The 12,740-nt window shown below is 40.0% G+C and overlaps 1 protein-coding gene across 2 annotated transcripts in view; it reads left to right on the top strand.

The window, feature by feature from the left end:
• Positions 1–12,222, top strand: part of trpm7 (transient receptor potential cation channel, subfamily M, member 7) — a 51,279-nt gene extending 39,057 nt beyond the window's left edge. For both annotated transcript variants that reach the window (XM_088921158.1, XM_088921157.1), the window contains exons 27-40: positions 721–812; positions 1,257–1,347; positions 1,745–1,830; positions 2,176–2,213; positions 3,305–3,330; positions 3,984–4,037; positions 4,430–4,480; positions 4,594–4,659; positions 4,754–5,037; positions 7,125–7,207; positions 8,600–8,805; positions 9,219–9,270; positions 9,648–9,754; positions 10,274–12,222. In XM_088921158.1, coding sequence (XP_088777284.1) covers positions 721–812; positions 1,257–1,347; positions 1,745–1,830; positions 2,176–2,213; positions 3,305–3,330; positions 3,984–4,037; positions 4,430–4,480; positions 4,594–4,659; positions 4,754–5,037; positions 7,125–7,207; positions 8,600–8,805; positions 9,219–9,270; positions 9,648–9,754; positions 10,274–10,398 — 1,361 coding nt within the window. In that variant the 3' untranslated portion in view covers positions 10,399–12,222. The remainder of the gene's footprint in view (positions 1–720; positions 813–1,256; positions 1,348–1,744; positions 1,831–2,175; positions 2,214–3,304; positions 3,331–3,983; positions 4,038–4,429; positions 4,481–4,593; positions 4,660–4,753; positions 5,038–7,124; positions 7,208–8,599; positions 8,806–9,218; positions 9,271–9,647; positions 9,755–10,273) is intronic.
• The last annotated feature ends 518 nt before the right edge of the window (positions 12,223–12,740 follow it).

Here is a 12,740-nt window from a genome sequence, read left to right as displayed (position 1 = left end):
GTCTCCTAATCTTAAGATCCGACACTGGTCGGGGTCTGTAGCTGCAGCTTCACTATTATGTCATGAAGCAACTTTTAACACGGTAATGTGCCACATGTTTGTCAGGTAAAACTGAGCGTTATGTTAAAACCACAAAAGAGGAGGTATTCCATGTGCACTACATATCCTTGATAAAAGCTTAAAAGTTTTTTTTTTTCCTGTCCCAAAGGTAAATACCTTACAAATGGTGCCAGTAATGCAAAGCTATCTACGGAAAACAGCTCTTAGAAAAACCCAAGTTGTTACAAATAAATTGTATTTTAAAATTAAACACAGTCCAAACATAATCTAAATTAACATATGACAGGCTGTTTCTGAAGATACTTCAATGGCATCCTTTGTAATGCAGCTGCTCGATACTGTTGCTTTTACTAACATCCATGGTTTCAAAAGGCTGCATTGGCCAGTGCATGGACTGAAATTGGGTGACCTTTGAATCAATCAGAAACATTGTGGTAGAACGTCTAAGTATCGCTGAGGATGTTGTCTTATCAAAGGTGAGGGTGATGTGATTCATCACACTTTTCTTTCCAGGAAAACCTTGTCTTGCGTCACTTAAAATATCTGTATTTTTTAGGAAACTTGTACTTATGTTGTCTAACACAAAATCGAAACTTTTAACTATGCTTTAACATTAAAAATACACACTTTTTTTTGCATTTTCAATTCCTCTTGGACAAGGACACAAAGATAGCCCTGACCTACAGAAACCTACAAAAGACGAAGCTACCAAAGTCAGTCATATGTCACCATCCAAGGGGACGAGAGACGTGGTAAGTGTTCCTCTACATCAAGAATGGAGAATCTCTTGATGTTCCGTGGCTTTGTTGGGTCTGCAAACACTATTTCCAGCGAGAAGGATTACTGTTCATTTGCCTTATCTTACAGCTTCAGCTTCTGTAGCAGTCATCCTCATTTTTTATTTTTTTATCTCTTAAGATTCTACTGGAATAGGAAACTAATACATACTAAGAAAGCTTTAGTTTTTACTGTCTTTCCTCTTATGTGATAATCTCTCTCAGTTCTTTTTGAAACTTTAAAGCTTTATTAAACTTAGATTTCTGATTTACATATGGTCATCACTTGTCTCTGTGCTTTTTAAAATAATTAGTTGTTAAACAGATGCACTTGTGGACCTTTGAAAGAACTGGGTGGCTCTGGCTGTCGTATTTATTTTTTATTTTTCAGGCTGTTATTTCTTCAATTTTTTGTCATAGAGTCATCCTGAGGGCCACATGAGAGCAGTCAATTCTTATGCAGGATTCACGGAGTTTGCCAGAAACCTTTCAGTACTCCACCCTGAATCATGTAAGGCTCTTCGAGTGTCTGTGCCCACCTTTCTGGACAGAAGAGTGTCCATTCTTAGCAAGTGTCCATCAACGCCATATAGTGTCATGGTGTTTTTGTCTTGATTTATTGAGGTATGGATGGGGTCAGAAAGCCTTTTGAGCCTTGCTGGCTTTTCACAGTAGCTGTTTTTTTAACTACCAGTGTACAGAGAGAATTGGAAAATGAATTTTGCTGCATCGAGGAAGGGTATTTTATTTTTGCATCTTTCTTTGAGGATATGAAATGACGTGCATGTAAGAACTTGGATGTAGCGAAGCTGTGAAATTCCCTTTTCCATATGTGCACTTTGCTTTTTTTATTCAGTCTGCTTTTGTTTGACTTGTACAACATGCTGTTTGCTTTTCCACTTGATCAGCGCTGAGCAGGAGTGGCAGAGATCACAGCAGAGTATCAGCTGAAGACATTTGCTGCCACGAGGACCTGAAGGCTCCGGGGCTGCTGGTGGGTCCATATAGTTACAGCACTCTGCTCTGATGAAGACATTTCGCTGCGTTCGCAGTGATGCACAGAGTGGCGAGAAAGCCTTGCATGCACTTCTGAGAACAGTCAAGTCGTCAGATTAAAAAAAAAATGTACAGTGAATGCACGTCGTTTGGTCAGTTCTGTGGAAGCAGAAAACCTTAAATCACCTAATGTAATGTACTTAGAATATTTTATCTCCTGTTTCTAGAACTGTGTGATCAATAAACTTTGATCATAAAGTAAGCATAGTTTAATAAGCAGTTTTGCACTTCTCAAGTTCGTGCTTGACACCGGATACTTAGTTTTTCTTTATTTGCTTTACAGGACAGAGTACAAGGAAAGTCAGCACAAGCCAGCAGTCTGTACGTATGGTTCTTTTAACCCATTCTTAAATATTGTCCTGTGATTTTGCCGTTGTTTGAGCCTGATAATGAAGTACCTGACTAATTACTGTATCTGGGTGTGCTGCTTTCTCTTGCCATAGGCAGCACTCTGCTGACATCAGGCCAGAACTCACAGATTTACCATCTTCTCTTTTCATAAAACACATTTCACACTGGGTGGTTCTGGCTTGCTGCCAGTCTAATATTAGGGTTTCCATGGCAAAAGAAAATAAGCAGGCCATTCTGCAGAAGCCGCTAAGGCTTTTGGCGCGGTCTGCTATGCTTTTTATATTGTAGAAAAAAACAATGTTCACAGTTACTTCGTTACAGAAAAAGTATTCTTGCTTTTGATGAATGTTGTGGAGTAAATTGCATGTCACACATTCGGGTGCGGATATTCCATTTTGAAACTTAATTTATAATTTCTTAGCTGTCAGATGCGCATGCACCATTATCAAATTCCATGCAGAATGGCCACCCAGCCATATGCTTCAATGGAAATAATTCTAGAAATATTGTGAAAAGTGGGTAGATGATGCACGTTACACATAGTTTTAGTTTGTTTAAAAATTCAAAATGTTATCTAACATAGTATCCAATATAAAGTGCCATCCTGCAGTGTCATTGCTTGACAGACAACCTACCAGAAAGTCACATCGCCTCAAGAACTACCTCAGAATAAACAGTTATGGTACTGTAAAGTTTTATACAAGTTGTCAACGCTCTGGCTCCTGGGAAAGAAAGCTCACGTGACAAGAGGCCAGAATTCAAAGCTGCAGCTAATGCAGTCTCATGACCTCTTGAGGTCATGGGAATAACCTTGGTGTAGGTGTTGGTTTCTTTTATTTGTCCTCTGAACTTGAAAATGTACGTACAGTGGAAGACAACATTGAACCGTAAAGGTAAAATAGCTGACTTCAACATCTGTTTACCTAAATATGTTGTCATCAGCATTTTCACCACAATCTATTTACAAGATCTTAAGTACCACCTTTGTTTTTAAAAGACTAGAAGTAAATTGTATTGTTTACTGATGTGCCCGTTTTATATCTTTACATCTCATTCTGCAGAATTCCTGGGGAAGAAGCCTTAAATGGTAAGTTTCGGCTCTATAAATATTTTTGAAATCGGAGCTCTGTGAATGACCTGACTGACTCATTCATAGATAGGCAACAGCTGGGACGCTATCGTTTGTGGTTACCTTTGAAATTGTTGTAAGGAAAAAGTCTTTGGAGTGAGTGATCAATGCATGCCGGTTGTTCATTCATTTAGTATTTGCTGAAATATCGTAGTTACTGTAATTCTTTTTCTTTCACTGTTATTCCATTACTGGGGAAAATGTAAGAATTATTGTAAGTAGTTGTTGAAAGGGTTTTCATTCTTTCTGGAGGACAGCAGGTTAATGAGAACATCCTGTGTAACCTGTTGGGGTTCTTAAAATGATCACAGGTGATTTGAACCTGTTGTTCAAGTCACACTTAACTAACTTGTTCATATCTGGTGTGTGCTGGATCATAGAGGAAGCCCTGTTTTCCCAGATCTAGGCTCATTTACCACTTCACAAGCACGGGACAATGACCTTATTTCCCCTTGGTCTAGGACTGCAAAGGATATCTTGAGCAATATTGATATTATTGTTGTTGTTATCATCATGGACTTGGAGCTTTCATTATTTATGATCCTGCTTTATAGGAATAGGGTGTAAACAAGTGTATCCTTATAATTGAAATGTATTTTTTTTATTTCCAGCTGCATCATGTCTCTACTCCTCTAGACATGCACACCTCAGTGCCAGAAAAGACTGTGAGCAATTGTATTTTTCAGACTTTCTGATTTTTACTGTTGAATGTTCAAAGCCCTGCCCGCACTACATGGCAGAGTGTTGTTACAAAGCTGTCACACAGCGCCACCTTGTGGCTAAACACCATTGTCCTGATGGCAGCATCTTTCTTTTAAGCTTCACAGCATCCTGTCTTTAATGGCTGCTAGCTTCTTTTACACAGCCACAATGAAAGTCACAGAGCTTAACATGTTAAATGCTTAGCAGATAGATTTCTGCTGTTCTAGGAATACAGGTCTTGATAACAGCAGTGTTCATGTACATGTTAAAGTATGTCATGTAAAGCACTTATATGCGTTCGTAAGGATCTGCTTTATTTCGGCAAAAATGAAATTGTTCTGTTTTTTCTGTTTAGCTGTTGGATCTCCTTTCAAGCCAACGTTGGATATAAGTTATCAATATTCAGGTGAGACATACAGAATTATAAATTTTACAGATATGTCTGTTGCTAGAAAGTTATTTCTGAATGGAGATTTGTTTTTCTCAAGGCTCATGGTTTTTTTTTTTTTGTCAACCTAGCTGTGGAGCGAAATAATTTGATGCGGCTATCACAAAGCATTCCATTTACCCCAGTGCCGCCAAAAGGTAAGGAGATATAAAAGTAGAATAATCTTTTCCAGTCTTGTGTTGCTTTTCCCACATGCCAATTTCAATACCATCGTACCCCGCCGCCCCGCAGGTGAGCCAGTCACTGTGTACCGTCTGGAGGAGAGCTCCCCCAACACCATCAACAACAGCATGTCGTCCTGGTCCCAGCGGGGGCTGTGCGCCAAGATCGAGTTCCTCAGCAAGGAAGAGATGGGAGGGGGCCTGCGGCGCGCCCTCAAGGTCATGTGCACCTGGTCGGAGTACGACATCCTGAAACCAGGACACCTGTACATAGTCAAGTCCTTCCTGCCAGAGGTCGTGAACACCTGGCAAAGTATCTACAAGGAAGATACTGTCCTGCATCTCTGTCTCAGGGTAAGAGCCCGAAGATCTTAGCTGCTTATTGGGTTGTTTTAAATTGTTGTTTGCCCTGCTTAAGCTGCAGAACCGCAAAAGCCATGGCAGTTCATTCTTGCTTAATTTTAAGGATATTCGATAGATTTTTGTTTTATTTCCAAAACGGAAACCGTGCTTCATCAGCACTATACAGTATGTGAACCAGCAGATTATCTGTTTACTGCTCAAGGTAATGTTTATTTTTCTTATGAGAAATCAAAATGGAGCAGCTGTTTAAGCCAAAGAAAGTAATAACACCTCTTACAGACTGAACAGAACACATCTGCTGTTCTGCAGATTTTAGAATACTTCTCCTTTGGCTTATTGTTTTTAAAGTTGCTGTTTTTTTTAAGATGAGTCCCTCAGCTTCTGTGGGAGAGGTAGTGGAAATACTCATGAGTGCACTAGAGGCAATGGTTTCCTTTTCCTTTTGTCACATAGTGTCCAGAATAGTCCGGCACCTCCTCCAGTGCCCTTTGTCTGACCGGAATTAATCCTTACCATTTGGCAGAAGCTGATAATTCATTTTCCGTGTCACATGCTTGAAGCAGGTTATTTCTTTGGGTGGCAGCGTTGGAAACACTGAATGCTGACAGTCAGTGAAGATCCTCCAGTCATTGCAGCCAGATGAAGGTGGTCTTTTGCTTCCCACTAGAACACGGGTGTACACATGCATTCTGTGGTGTAAGGATTCTTCTGAGGATGTGGTGATGTTGAAAGAGATTTCTTTAACAAGTAGGAAAGTATACCTGGACTCGGCAAGAGCTCCCAGGGTGGAAATGGAAGAGGGGAGAGGGTATAAATTTCCCATTTCCTTTATGCAAAATTTCGCAATCCCCAGGCCGTCCTGTGGCGCTAGAGGGAGAAACCCCACCAGACATCTGCTCTTCACTGTGGTACTGAAGGGCAGCGGCTGGCAGCTCAGTAGCTTTAATGACATGTTTTTCTGACTGCAACAAGTATCAGCCTGAACAGACAAATCAAGTCCATGAGACAGCAGATTGGTTTCCTTCCACAGTGCAGTATATTCAGAGTTAATGTGCAGTTGTATTGTTAATTCACTTCCGAATTTAGAACCATATCTAAACTACCGGTCATGCTTAAAGAAGACATTGTGTGGTCAGAGCTTGATGCATTCTGTCTTAAGTTTAGCTGTAGGATTTTTTTTTATTTATTGTAGTTGTGTTGAGGCTCACAACATTCCCTTTTTCACATACATACAAAAGACACAAAGACAAAATACAAACAGACTAAAAGGGGCGTGCAAAAAATTCTAATAAACTACTGTATTTTGGTTACTGCCACATTACTGTGAGTCTCTACATATCTTTACCATTTTGGCCATCTTGTTACAAATATATGGTTTTGATTTAGAATGCTGCAGGTATTTTTCTCTGAGATATTTCATTCATAGAGACCTTCCAAGATTGAGCCCTAGTTCTGTCCGATTCAACATGTGTCTGGTGACTTGTTTCGTGGCTGCGAGTCTGATTAGCTGGGTCTTCCCCGCAGTTCCCCCTGCAGTTTGTACTGAGAGATATAGTGGGGGTTCTAAAATAACAAATAACATAAAATAACATGCAGGCAAGTTGGAGGTTTTATGCAGATTTAAACGTCTTTCCATTGCTTGATTGTGATGCTATTGCCGACCCCCATTTCCCATTTGGGAATTTAGAAGGTCTGTATATTTCATTGTTATACTCTGGCTCAAATTGTCATTAAGAAGCTTCTAGCCTGTAAATACCTATGGAAATGAGAGTTGGAAAGGCTACTTTTCTCCACCAAGTGTTCAGATGCAACAGTTCCATCTTTGTCAATTAGCTGACGGTATAAACAATCCTAATCTTTTTTTTAACATGATTTAACTCTTTGGTCTTCAGGATGAACAGTGTGTTTTGTGCTGAGCTCTTGTTCAAAGTCATTGAATACAAGCCTGAGCTCCAAACCGAGTTGTTCTGTAAAGTATTTCTGACTGCCAGCCTGAGTGCAGGGCACCTCCAGCTGGTTTTGGAGTGTGAGTGCTGTAACAGGAGCACACGTTAACTTAACAAATGCTTTCATTACAGGAAATTCAGCAGCAAAGGGCAGCTCAGAAACTGACCTTTGCTTTTAACCAAATGAAGCCGAAGACCATTCCATATTCTCCCAGGTAATTTCAGCCACCTGTCTCTCTTGCATGCATACATGCTGTTTTTTGTATTTCCACACATAATTTACATTGTAGAGCAATATTAGGCCTGTAAGGTTGAAAGCCTCCCTCTGCAGGCCCTGTAGCAGGGCCCCCAGCTCTGGTTCCCAGGATCCACATACTGTAGCTGCTGTAGTTCATCCCATCTCAGCTCTGTTACATCATTTTTCTTAATGACAGGATTAAATTGAACACTTTGTTTCCATTTTCTACACATTGTGGAAATTGCCTTTTAACTATTGTGTTTTATAAATGACTTCCATCCATCGGTTTTCAAACCTCTTCATCTCAGTGGAGCCAGATCATATCCTGGCAAGCAGTGGGCAAAAGGCAGGTTACGTCTTGGATGGTATGCCTGTCCATTGCCACTGGGACAGTTTTCCGAGAAGCCAATTAACCGGCAGGAATTTTCTGGGGCTAAGGGAGGAAACCCACACAAACACAGGGAGAACACACAAGCTCCATGCAGACAGCACCTCAGGTCCAGAGCTGAACCCAGGATGCAGAGCTGTCAGGCTGACTTGCTGCCCCTAAATGAGTTTTGAATAGAAATAAAAGTTCCAATCAGTTTGTTAGTTTAATTGAATTCTCAATTAAGGAAAGAGATCTGCTTGAGTGATTTCTCAAGTTCAAGGCTGGGAGCTTCTGTCCTATAACAAGCTAGCAAAAGATCATAAGATTTCCTAGTATACAGTCCTAGATATGTAATTTGCAGTTCATATTTTGCTTAAAAGTGACTGATGATTATTTTCACAACTTTGCTTAAGAGCTTGATGATTTGTGAACCCTGCTGTAAACTAGTAAGCTAAGTGGTGTTTTTAAAAGGACTTTCAGCACTCTGTAAATGTGTTCCGTGATTGTGGCAGGGATATGGCCTGCCCCACCCTGAAACGGAGTAGAGGGAGGGAGAAAGACACACAGAGACTTTGACTTTGAACCTGTCCCCCAGATAAAGTCCTTACTTTGAATAGGGTTGCCAGCTGGCTCTGTTACCATCAACCAGATCATCTGTTGCATCTAAGTTCAAACAAATTAAATTGTGTAAACTAAGCAGATGTGTATCACTGGTTTGTTCTCTTTGTGTCAGCCAAAACTTCCAGTGAAGTGTTGGAAGAGTTAAGTGGTGGTGTAGAAAAACTCATCCTGCCTGATCATGTCCAGGGGATGTGTGGCCAGGTGGCTGCCCTGATTCTGAGCAGCATAAGACTCCAGATCTTTCCACACACCTCCTTGGCTAGACGTATTCACACTTATATTCCATAGACACCTACATTAACATCCCAGATGCCTTCTAATTTGTCTTTGGGTTCTTTTCATGTAGGTATAATTTATCACCATGTCTGTTTCTTAAAGGTTTCTGGAGGTTTTCTTGCTATACTGCCACTCTGCTGGCCAGTGGTTTGCTATTGAGGAATGCATCACCGGGGAATTCAGGAAGTTCAACAACAACAATGGGGATGAGATAATTCCAACCAACCTGCTGGAAGAAACGATGCTTGCCTTCAGCCACTGGACTTATGAATACACAAGAGGGGAGCTTCTGGTACTGGACTTGCAAGGTGTGGTAGACTTGTGTGACCTTTGAACTAAAGGAGATACTGCACTACCACAGTTCTCCACTAGTGGTCAAAGGACCTATCAGATTCCACAGACACTGGATAGGTGTGAGAGGGTCTTGGAGGGTATTGCTGATAATCAGACATCAGTGAAATACTTAGGAAAGTGGGGGTTTCTGTTAAGATTACATTAAACTACAGATAAGAGCAGTACTGTTTCTGCTTCAAAACTTAGTGGAAGTTCTTAATAAAACCACTAAGGTAACTGATTCACATAAAAAATGTTCAGTTGTTTTATTATAATTTCTTAGTTCTTTATATGCTCCACTTGTTGTGTTAGTCACATGAGCGTTTGAAAGACGTGTGTAAGGCAAGTGTGTGCTTAGACTATCTCTAAGCTCTGGCCTTCTTCTCAGGTGTCGGGGAGATCCTGACTGATCCCTCTGTGATAAAAAGTGGAGAGAAGGGGTGAGTATTAGGATTCCCTGAAACAGCTTGTGTAGCTGAAGATTAAAGTGTAAATAGTGTTAAAAATGACTTCTCTCTCTGAGCCCTGGACATCTGAACTGATGTACATCTGTATATGGTTCATAATTACTCAAGCAGCTGTGGGTTTGAGTGCTGTTTACAAAATCAAGTTCTAAAAAATTAGTGTAATACAGTTTTCTTGCTCTAGTTTGTTGCTTTCCTGGATTAGTCAGTGCATGTATTGATCACAAACATTTTTTTTTAAAGTTGTGATATCAAATATGTATAAACTATTCATAAAACATTTGTCAGGAACAAATCTCTTTACAGCCTTCACTAGAAACGTACTTGTTTTTTAACCAAAATCTTTTTTGCAGATCTTACGACATGATTTTTGGTCCAGCAAACCTGGGGGATGATGCAATAAGAAACTTCCGAGCTAAACACCACTGTAATTCCTGCTGCAGGAAACTCAAACTGCCAGGTAGGGGTATTCCTTTCTTTAATTACACTTCTGCTGGATTGGGAATTGCTGGGAGTATAGCCAGGGTGGTGCGGTGGCTCTGTGGCTAAGGATCTGTGCCTGTGGCTGGAAGGTTGCCGTTCGTATCCAGCAGCCAGCAGAGGAATCCTACTCCCTTGGGCCCCTGAGCAAGGCCCTTAACCCCAACTGCTCCAGGAGTGCTGTATAAATGGCTGACCCTGCGCTCTGACCCCAAGCTTCTCTCCCCGTCTGTGTGTCTCATGGAGAGCAAGCTGGGGTATGCGAAAAGAAGTTGTATATGGCCAATAAAGTGATCTTATCTTATCTCTTAGAATCGAAGAGTTTTCATAACTGCAAATGATTGTTCCAGTGTATTCACTTTATTTGTTACTGTAACAATAGTTATTAATTGTAGAAATCATCCTTTCTACAATACTGTCATTGCCATGTTCTGCTGCTTTCATTTTCTTTATTAAAGATTTTTTTTTATTTTTCCTGTTTCCCTCTGGGGGAGCTCAGATCTAAAGAGGGATGATTATACACCTGACAAGGTTACTTTACCCCAAGATGACACACCTGAGATTTCGATTCAGCCTGGGAGCAGTACCAAAGAACAAAAGCACTCTATTCGCCTGATGCTGTGAGAGGAGTCGCCAGCTTTAGGAAGGAGGAGGAAGAAGTACCATGCTTGTGTGCTTAGGGGTGGTGTGTATCTGTACCTGGAGAAGGAAGGTGCATGTGGATAGTATATTTTTCCTAACATTTAAAGTCTTGTTCATGCACTGCATGATTTGAGCACAGTAATCCCAGTCTCTAGAGCTGCAAGGTGGATGAGATAAATAACGTGCGACTTTCTGCACTGTGGTCACAGACCCAAATGTGACCGATCACAGTCTGATACTGCAAGCCTATAACAGGCATGATATCAGGAAATTGTTAGCTTCCTCATGTAGTATCACCAGATTTCCAAACGTGTATTAACTAAAAGGTCTTCAGTAATTTGTATGGTATGTATGTGTGCACACCCAGGGCTGGTATGCTCATGAGTCTCTAAGATCTTCAGAACAGGACTGGAGACCAAGAATTCCTGTTGTTAGAGAAGATTTAACTATGTGATCAGCTAGTTAAAGTGTGGTTTATTACAGTAAAACACGGGGAGAAAACTAAACTGAGGAATTGTGAAGAGGCTCAGTCCTTGTGACCATGAGTCCCTCTGCTCAGATCCGGAAGGCCAGCAGTGTCTGTTCCTCCAATTTATGTCCTTGATCATCAAAGCAGTGGTAATTACTGACGGTTACATTCATTTGACACAGATACAACTAGGTAAAACAGTAAAGGACTCCCTTTAGTACAACATTTACACACCTGGACACAGAGTGCAAAACTACAGTACTGTATTTTACTCAAGAAGTGCATGTGTTAAACTGGTACAGGATTCCTGTAGCTTGAGCCAAACAGTGCTCATCTAAATTGTGCACATCTATATGATATTCAGATATTATATTATATATAATTTTTTAATTATTATAATTAATATTTATTGTAATTATTATCAATTTAAAACCTTTCAGTTAATATGCACATCATTTAGTCAAACTACTAAAGCCTAACAGATGATATTTTGTGCTGGCAGCCCATGCACATCTTATCAGTTTTACTTGGACACCTGTAGCCACATCTGGGTCTGAGACTGCTGTTCTCTGAAATAGTCCAGCTCCTGGCCACAGAGAGATTTGGAGAGAAGGTGCAATTACAAAGAACCGTAATGATTTCAAGTTATGTAAATGAGAAAAAGATGGCTTTTAAGATTTTTGATAAGTTTTTGTTAAATAAAGTGACTATCAACTGGTACAATCTCATTGTATAGATGGTTATGGTATTTATTATCAATTATGAGAAGTTGCCTTGTACAAAAAACACATTTTAAAAGCAGTCTTTATTTTTGTTTGTTTTTTTGGTTGTGGCAGGTTTGTAAAAGAGCCTATTCAGATTCAAACTCTGCAAGAATTTATCTAAAGCAGAATGTGTAATCAAGATTTTTTTATAAGTGTAAAATCATGTAGAAAAACCTGTATTATGTTATTTGTGGTACATACTTTATAAATACACATGGATTGAAATCTTGTACAAATGGGCAGATTGCAATGCAACTTTTTCAGTACAGTGTATGTAATTTAATAGTCCTACAATTTGTTGAACTCTCAATAATGAACTTTGTCCACCAAAAATTGTTTTAAGGTGAGAGTTTTATGTTACAAAAGCGGTACTATTGTTGTTTTTAAAGTATTGTAAGAGCATATTTTAATCTAGTGTATCTTATAGATACAGTTATCTGGCACGAACAAAATAGATAATGAAATAGTAGGTTATTTTATGAAGGGGAATTGTTGAACATATTATGGGTACAGTACTGTATACATTTTGTATATCAGTTAATCTAATAAAATATAAAATGTTGGAGTACCATTCTCTTCACTTTTTGGACAGTTTTGTGCTGGCTGTAGCTTCCTTTACTTGCCTGTCCCCTGTCTTTCCACCATGTTCAGGACTGATCTCCATCAGCAGGAGGGAGATTGGATAATCACACAGATATTGTTTTTTCTTCTTCTTTTAAAGAAGGCAGACGTCCAGCACGCTGCCCTCCCTGCCCCAACAGGCCCAGAGGTCTGATTCTGGTCTGACATCTCTGGGGCTCTGATGCTTGTTCCAGTTCCTCTCGCAGGATACCCATTGTTGGCTCCACTCTTCAAACACATCTCAAAATTCCCCAGTACAATCATTTTCTTGTTTAAAAAAAAAATCCTGTTCCATATTGTAGGTGTTGTACAAATGTATCATTTCACAACTGCCTCTCAACAGATGTAGGTAGTTAAAAGTTCTCTTATTTGAAGGTGAGAAGTACAGTATGTTTCTCTGTGGTTTTCACTAGGTGTCTGAGCACGATATAACGAAAGCATCACAAGTTTCAGCAGTGCTTGATCCTGTG

Source organism: Atractosteus spatula, chromosome 7 (assembly GCF_055471065.1).
Source record: "Atractosteus spatula isolate fAtrSpa1 chromosome 7, fAtrSpa1.hap1, whole genome shotgun sequence".
Lineage (NCBI taxonomy): Eukaryota > Metazoa > Chordata > Actinopteri > Semionotiformes > Lepisosteidae > Atractosteus > Atractosteus spatula.
This window is presented reverse-complemented; position numbering and strand designations above follow the sequence as displayed.